The 7911-nt window shown below is 36.6% G+C and overlaps 2 protein-coding genes across 6 annotated transcripts in view; one reads left to right on the top strand and one right to left on the bottom strand.

Annotated features, from left to right (window-relative positions):
• Positions 1 to 27: 27 nt before the first annotated feature.
• On the top strand, positions 28 to 6956 carry cluap1 (clusterin associated protein 1). The gene is made up of 12 exons (XM_082183946.1): positions 28 to 89; positions 528 to 588; positions 674 to 785; positions 906 to 990; positions 1146 to 1325; positions 1428 to 1607; positions 3511 to 3644; positions 3964 to 4105; positions 4340 to 4412; positions 4767 to 4877; positions 4972 to 5024; positions 6686 to 6956. The coding sequence occupies exons 2-12, from the start codon at positions 567 to 569 to the stop codon at positions 6866 to 6868; spliced, it is 1275 nt and encodes a 424-aa protein (XP_082040072.1). The 5' UTR covers positions 28 to 89; positions 528 to 566; the 3' UTR covers positions 6869 to 6956.
• A 151-nt stretch (positions 6957 to 7107) lies between these two features.
• nlrc3 (NLR family, CARD domain containing 3) overlaps positions 7108 to 7911 on the bottom strand; it is a 15335-nt gene continuing 14531 nt past the window's right edge. Inside the window, exons 18-19 of one of the 5 annotated variants that reach the window (XM_082183941.1) lie at positions 7621 to 7704; positions 7108 to 7357 (exon numbers count right to left, since the gene is read on the bottom strand). In XM_082183941.1, coding sequence (XP_082040067.1) covers positions 7267 to 7357; positions 7621 to 7704 — 175 coding nt within the window. In that variant the 3' untranslated portion in view covers positions 7108 to 7266. The other 4 variants (XM_082183942.1, XM_082183943.1, XM_082183944.1 and 1 more) reach the window with 4 other exon arrangements.

Raw genomic sequence — 7911 nt, 5'->3', positions numbered from 1 at the left:
CTCATTTGTAATTTTGTTTGTCCTTTCTGGGCTACCATAGGTCCATTTGGCTGCTATAGTGACGAACACAGCAACAGACGCTTATGCAAGTAAGAATTCCGCTATTATGCTAATTATCCCTCTTATTTGGCATGATTTACAACTAAAACGGTAACAGGTTTGTTATAATTATCGATTGTCAGCATTTGGACATGAATTTGAGAGGGAGGGTAAAAGTCGACGATCAAGCTAGCTGTGATGAGGCTTGTTGAAATTAGTATATTTACCCCTCATCAACTCAAGTTGTTAAATATATTATCTTGTATATGTATATATATATATATATATATATGTGTGTGTGTGTGTGTGTGTGTGTGTGTGTGTGTGTGTGTGTGTGTGTGTGTGTGTGTGTGTGTGTGTGTGTGCGTATGTATGTATGTATGTATGTATATATAAGGTTCCATTGAGATTTGAAATCTTAACTATGTACATTAACAATTAAAGTGTATTCCTTTTAGTGGAATGTCATTTTTCTTCTTGTCTAATAGGCGACAGTCCTGTGTTCTCTGGATTAAAAGACAGCAATCATGTCTTTTAGAGATCTGAGAAGTAAGTGAACCTAAACCTAAGCACTACTGTAATATTTGCAGCATGAATATTTGTTAAAGACTTATGTTATGATTTGGATATGTAGATTTTACAGAAATGATGCGAGCGCTCGGATATCCTCGTCTCATCTCCATGGAAAACTTCAGATCTCCAAACTTTCCTTTAGTGGCTGAGATTCTCATCTGGCTCGTCAAGAGGTAATGCATATTAACATGTGAGAGGCTGGCAGAGAGACATTCAATTACATTCAATTCAAAGCTATGTGTGCTAAATATGCATGAATATAAACATATATATTTTTATGTATCTTCCCCTAGATATGAACCTCAGATGGAAATTCCCAGTGATGTTGACACCGAATCAGACAGGGTGTTTTTCATCAAAGCTGTGGCACAATTTATGGTGAACTATATTATTGTGTTAATTTGTTCACTTAGACTTTTTTTGTCTAGAATGGGTGAAAAATGTTTCACAGTATTTTTTTGAATTATTTCTGATGTGAGCTATCAAAGTACAGCATATGTTGAGTTCACTGCATGTTCTCTGTGTTTCTCTAGGCCACCAAGGCTCATGTGAAGCTGAATCTTAAGCGTCTATATCAGGCCGATGGCTACGCTGTCAAAGAGATGCTGAAAATCACCAGCATCCTCTATAACGCCATGAAAACCAAAGAGAACGCCAGTGGTGACCAGAACAATGACGAAAACAGCAAGTTCAAGTTTGATCTGGGGTCAAAGGTGAATTGAGTTAGACTTAAACATAAGCAGACTTTTCAAGATGAGTTAGTGTCATCATAATCAATCATTTACATGATGTTTTGTTTATGTGTGTGTGTGCAGATAGCTGATTTAAAGGTGGCCCGTCAGCTGGGATCTGAAATTACAGCAAAGGGAGCAGCTCTGTTTGACCTGCTGGGGCACGAAGAGGACCTGAGAGAGAGCAGGGCGACTGCGATAGCCCGACCGCTGGAGATCACTGAGACGGAGAGAGCCCTGAGAGCGGCTGTCAAAGACGTTACGGTAAAACACTGATCCTCGCAGGTTCACAATCACAAGATCCTGTTTTTCATGTAATGATCACTTCAGTGTGCTTTAGATGGCTTTTCAATACTGCCAAAACAAAGGCTCTCATTCACTAAGCACGTGTACACACACATTTGTGGATGAAATCTGCATACGAACGTTTTCACGAACAAATCATGATTCACCAAAAACATTCGTACTAAGATTTATTAAAAATGTACGAAAAAAACAACTGAAACCACACGTACACAAAAAGGCCTTATATTTCATCTTAACACAACTTTAATTATATTATATTATTTAAATTAAATTATATAATAAAATTGATAATACAATGGAGAATAGCAAGAGGTAGGTTACAACTGTACTTCGGTTTCCGCCTTCACCTGTCATGTCTATCGGCTCGCTTTCGGGTTAAATTTTCCGCGACTGCGCAACTGGGTTATAGGTTGCCAGGTTGAGGTGACAAACGGGTTAGAATTGTATATGGTGTGTGGATTGTGTGAATATAATGCATTTAATACAAGATCTGGCAACTGGTCAATATTAGACAAACATATTGGTCCGATTATTCATAAAGGAGTTTGGGCCATGCAAATTACGGGAGTTTCCCGGGAGAAATAACAAACCGGGAGGGGTCCGGGAGATAGGGCTAAAAAACGGGAGAAACGCGGGAAAAACGGGAGTGTTGACAGGTATGCACTTGGCATTGCTTGTCTGCAGAGAGCAGCGACGAAAGGCTGTGAAGGAAAGGTTGTGTGGGAAGCCCTTATATGGACGTGGGTTGGGCGTGTTTTATGCAATTTATTTTATTAAAATACGTAATAATCCACGCAATTATTACCGTGGTGAATGAGACCCAATATTCAGAGGTCCCACGAGATATTTCTGGTACTTCTGCTGTAATAGCAAAGCTGCTTATTGTTAAATAAATCAGTAAAGCTTGACATAACTAGAACATTTTATATTCATTATAAAAATGCCTATAAAAATGTATTAGTGGCTTTATAATGAACAGAAATCACACTTTTTAAAATTCCATGATATATCCAGGTCTTCCACGACCGTGGGAATTCTTAAATAGAAATGACAGTTGTTGAGGGAATTAATTAAACAAGAAATGTAATAATGTAACTTTACATCTTGATTTTTTTTTTGATTTTTTTATCGTTGTTGTTTTTTTATATGTGACCCTGGATCACAAAACCAGTCACATGTCGCACGGGTATATCTGTGGCAATAGACAACAATACATTGTATGGGTCAAAATTACAGATTTTTCTTTTATGCCAAAAATCATTAGGATATTAAGTAAAGATAATTTAATTTCCTACCGTAAATATATAAAACATTTATTTTTGTGAGTGAATGCAGCACAAGCGCCAACATAAATGGACAACTTTAAAGGAGATTTTCTCAATGTTTCGATTTTTTTTACACCGTCAGAATCCAGATTTTCAAATAGTTGTATCTTGGAAAAATATTGTCCTATCCTAACAAACAAAACATCAATGGAAAGCTTATTTATTCAGCTTTCATATGCTGTATAAATCTCAATTTAAAAAAATTGACCCATGTGACTGGTTTTGTGGTCCAGGGTCACATATATAAATATATAATTTCAAACTGCCTGTTCTGACCTGAGGAAAATCATCCATAAATGTTGCATAAATGTTCTTTGAAGGTTTGTTAAGCGAGTCTCTAGAGGGCTACGAGAACTCAAAACACTTTCTGTTCCAGGTCAGTTCTTGAAAAGGATGATTTAAGTGCTTCAGCGAGTAGCGTACTTGAATTATTTACTATGCAAAAAGAACAGTAGGAACGTCTTTGGAGAATTGTGATGTTGTTCTGTGGTCTGAATGGCATCTGTTCTTGTGTATGTTTGTTTGTGTGTGTTCAGGAGAGCATCCAAATGACGAAAGATCTGCTCAATAACGTATCATCAGATGAGGCCAGTCTGGAGGCCAAGATCGAGAAGAAGAAACAGGACCTGGAGAGAAACCAGAAGCGTTTACAAACTCTACAGAGCGTGCGGTGAGCTTCTGCGGTGGCATTTCACTATCATTCATATACTATTATTTTTTGTTAATATTTTGAATTCATTTAATTTTTTATTTTTTATTTTTTGTTAAAGTTTTAGTAATTATTTTGTGTTTTTGTGATTTACATTAGTTAAAAAAAAAGAATAAAAAAAAGATATATGATATATATAATTTGTATTAAGTTTTAGTTGTTTTAGTACTTTAACTTAAACTTTTTTTTATGATTTTAGTTTTAGTTAACCCTTGCTGGACAAAATATACAAATGCACAAACTATTAAAACACTCTCTGTCACTGTGTTTCAATATGTAGTCCAGCGTTTATGGATGAGTATGAGAAGATCGAGGAAGACTTGCAGAGACAGTACCAGACGTATGTGGAGAAGTTCCGTAACCTCAGTTTCCTGGAGCAGCAGCTAGACGACTATCACAGAGCCGAGCAGGAGCGCTTCGAGGTACGATCAGTGGAGCTTCTCTCTGGTACTCATACGAGGCCTGTACCTAAACCTCATCATTTCATTTATCCAGCTAAATATATGAATAATAAAAGACAACAATGAGTGGGACTCTTGAAACCTATCAAAAACGTGATATTTCTGTCATATTTCACCCAAATTCACCTCAGCAATTCACTTTAAAAAGTCAATGCTGATGTTTCCCTAATTAATCCTTTGGCTGTTTTCTTCCAGGAAGCAGAAATGGCGATGAAAATGAGACAAAACAAATTAAAAGAGGAGGAGAAGAGACTCATGAGGAGTGGAGGTGGGTCAAACACATTCAAACACACACGTTTGAGCTCTGTCGAAGATCCAGAACCTGATTTCGTCAAACACAACATGTTCCTGGATCAACATCTTTGTTGATCCTGGAACAACATTCTATTCAACCAATCAGATTTGAGGGACAAGTTTACAGTTTTTTTTTTGTTGTCAAGTTTAGACCTAAAACCAGGGTTAGGTGCTTCTACATCAGTGTATTCGCCATCATTCCCCTCTGATTTTTAGGGGTAACTCATGGGTAGGGGTAGGGGTAGGGATATGGTGAGGATTACATTTTCAGACAGGAATGTTGATCCAGGAATGCGTCTAAGATCTCACGGCTTCTCTTCCACTGTAGCGAAAGATGAAGACTCCGACGTGGACATACCAGAGGATGAAGGATCTGACAGCGACATGGATGACGGGCAGCAGCCCAGATCACACCTCGCACGACACGCTCAGATATCAGGTGATGGAAGACGTTCAGCATAGAGTCCCACATCATCTGCTGCCTCACTCACACACATTTCTGATTTGTGTTTGTGTGTTCCTGATGTCTGCAGGTCGAGGTGGCGCTCGATTCATTGGCAGTATGAGAGGAGAAGACAGTGAAGAGGTGAGAACACACACGTTCACATACATCATACATCATACCGAACAAAAGTTGTTAGTTTAGGATTATTCTTAAGCATTTGGAATATTTAATTAATATTTAGAATTAGCTTTTATTTCAGTTTTCATTTTCATTTTAGATTAAGTTTTAGAAATTTTATGTGCATTTTTCAGTTTTTTTGGTAACACTTTTCAATAAAGTTCCAATTGTTATCATTAGTGAACTAAATTAGTTAACCTAAACTAACAATGAAACATACGTCTAAAGCATTTCTTAATCTTAGTTCATTTTAAAGTCAACATTTACTAATACATTATTAAAATCAAAAGTTGTGTCTTAATATTATTTAAAGGACTTGAGCGAACATGAACTAACAGTTAACAGAGATTAATAAAGATCATTTTTAGTTAACAATAACAACACTGAACCAACTCTTTCCTCATTTATTCTGTTATATTCTTCAGATTATTTAGCCAGTCATGGTTTCCAAGCTCTCTGGCTTTCTTTGTTTCCTTCACATTTCCCTGTTTTTCCTCCATGATCTCTACACTGTATATGTCACCAGCTCTCATTTCATTCACTCCGTTTTCACTCCATCTCTCTTTCTCTTCCTCTGCACTCGTTCTTCAAGCCCAGAGTAAAGGAACGAGCTCGTCTGTCCGGCAGCGGCCGGAAGCAAAAGAGAAGAAAGGTGGTGTGTGTGTGTTTGAGTGCGTGTTTGCGCCAGTGTTATTTAGTTCACCCAAAAATAAAAATTCTGTCATCATGTCGGTCCAAACCCGTAAGACTTTCGTTCATCTTCGGAACACAAATGAAGATCTTTTTGATGAAATCTGAGATATTTCTGTCCATCCGTTGACAGCCTAAGCAACTACCACTTTCAAGAACGAAGTAAATCCATGTGACTTCAGTGGTTTAACCTCAATTTTATGCGCAAAAAAAAACATAATTTACCTAATACATAATACCTTAATTTACATAATACAACAATGGAATCACTTTCACAATGATATTTTTCAGCTGATGAACCATAAAAACATTGACAGCCAATCAGAATCTACCAACTTAATAGAGCTCGTGCCTTTAAAGCAGCAGATGACAAAACTGCAGAGCGTGCTTATAATAAACATAATGATATTTTGCGTTGGTGTGGATGCTAATATAGTTATTATTCTTTGTGTGAACAGGCCTCTATAGTATTTAGTAATATTTTAAATAAGCTTTTATTTTTATCATTTCAGTTCACGTTTTAATGTGCTTTTGTCATTTTTATTTTTAAAATATTTTTATGATAATTTAATTCAGTTTTAGTCATTTTAGTACTCAAACTTATTTTATTTCAGTCAGTGTTAAGCTAACTAACTGAACTTGGTCAAAGTTTTTTTTAAAGTTTATGTTTTTCATTTAATATTAATATTTTATTAGACAGCTTCCAATAAAATAAATATATATATTTTTGTTTTAGCTATCAACAACAACACTGGTGTGAACTCCTGGACGTTCTCATTATTACTCATTTTAATAATTCTGAATTATGGGTATTAATTGAGCCTCGTTCCAGTTACCATCCACTGACCGCTGTGTGTGTGTGTGTGTGTGTGTGTGTGTGTGTGTGTGTGTGTGTGTGTTCTGTTATATAATTCACAATGTAATTTGGTTTGCAGTCAGAGAACAGTGAGATTGACGTAGACGATGATGATGAAGATGGTGAGGAAGACGAAGATGAGGAGGAAAACGAGGATCTGGACGAAGACAATGACAGTCTGGAGGGCTCCTCTGCCAAAGCCGGACGGTCAAAGCGATCACTACACCCTCAAATCCTTGAGGAGAGCGACAATGATTTTTAACATGCAACTTTGGAAAAACATTAATACGCTAACATGGAAAAATACGCTCAGTTGGCCTTTAAACTTTTCAAGAATCAATATGTAACCTGCTGCATCAAACTGAATGTGACCATATACATGGAAAAAAGTAAATATATGTAAATACCAAAATGTAATTTCCCAAAAATGAATATATCTTCTTGTTTGTATTCAAGTGTTCAATTGCCTTTGAAATTCTCAGTTATTTGTATTCATTTGAGTGAATGTTCAACAAAATTGTTATTTTATTATAGCAACATCTCTGTCAGTTCTGTTTTATAAAATAAACATTTATTATTACACAACTTTAATACATAAACAAAACTATTTACATGAATAAGACTCTAAATAAACATGTTTTTTGAACATTTGTACGTGTGCTAGATATCCACGACACAATCTGGTGCACCAGCTTTGATGGCGTCTGACACGACCTTTGCCCCCGATTCCCCGATGCCGTTACCCTGGAGACTGAAGAGAAAAACAGGACACATCACAGACAAATCACACTCGAGAACATGTGTCATTCACTGCAAAATATAAATGCTCAGTCTTCAGAATCACAGCTTCACCCACTGCAAATATTTACCACGTGCCATGCAATCGTAACACTCTGCGGTTCAACCTCTCACTCACAGACAGCGGTTCGGTTCACTCCACACACACACACACACACACACACACACACACACACACACACACACACACACACACACACACACACACAGACTGACTTGATGTAGGTGAGCTGATGGTTTCCTCTCAGCGCAGTCGCGATGAAGATCGCTCCGTCCATCCCCAGAGAGTTCTCCTGTAGACTACAGACATGTGCAAATATGTTATTTAAGATTCATTTACTTCACATGCCAACATTTATTTGCATTTGTTTTAATGTTTAAGAAAATAATACTTTTATTCAGCATGGATGCATTAAATAGATCAAAGGTGACAGTAAAATATTTATCATGTATTCAAATAAATGCTGTACTTTAAATTAATCAAAGAATAAATAATGTATCACAGTT

This window comes from Leuciscus leuciscus, assembly GCF_965113295.1.
Source record: "Leuciscus leuciscus genome assembly, chromosome: 11".
Lineage (NCBI taxonomy): Eukaryota > Metazoa > Chordata > Actinopteri > Cypriniformes > Leuciscidae > Leuciscus > Leuciscus leuciscus.
The sequence above is the reverse complement of the archived record's forward strand: the minus strand, read 5'-3'. Positions and strand labels throughout refer to the sequence as shown.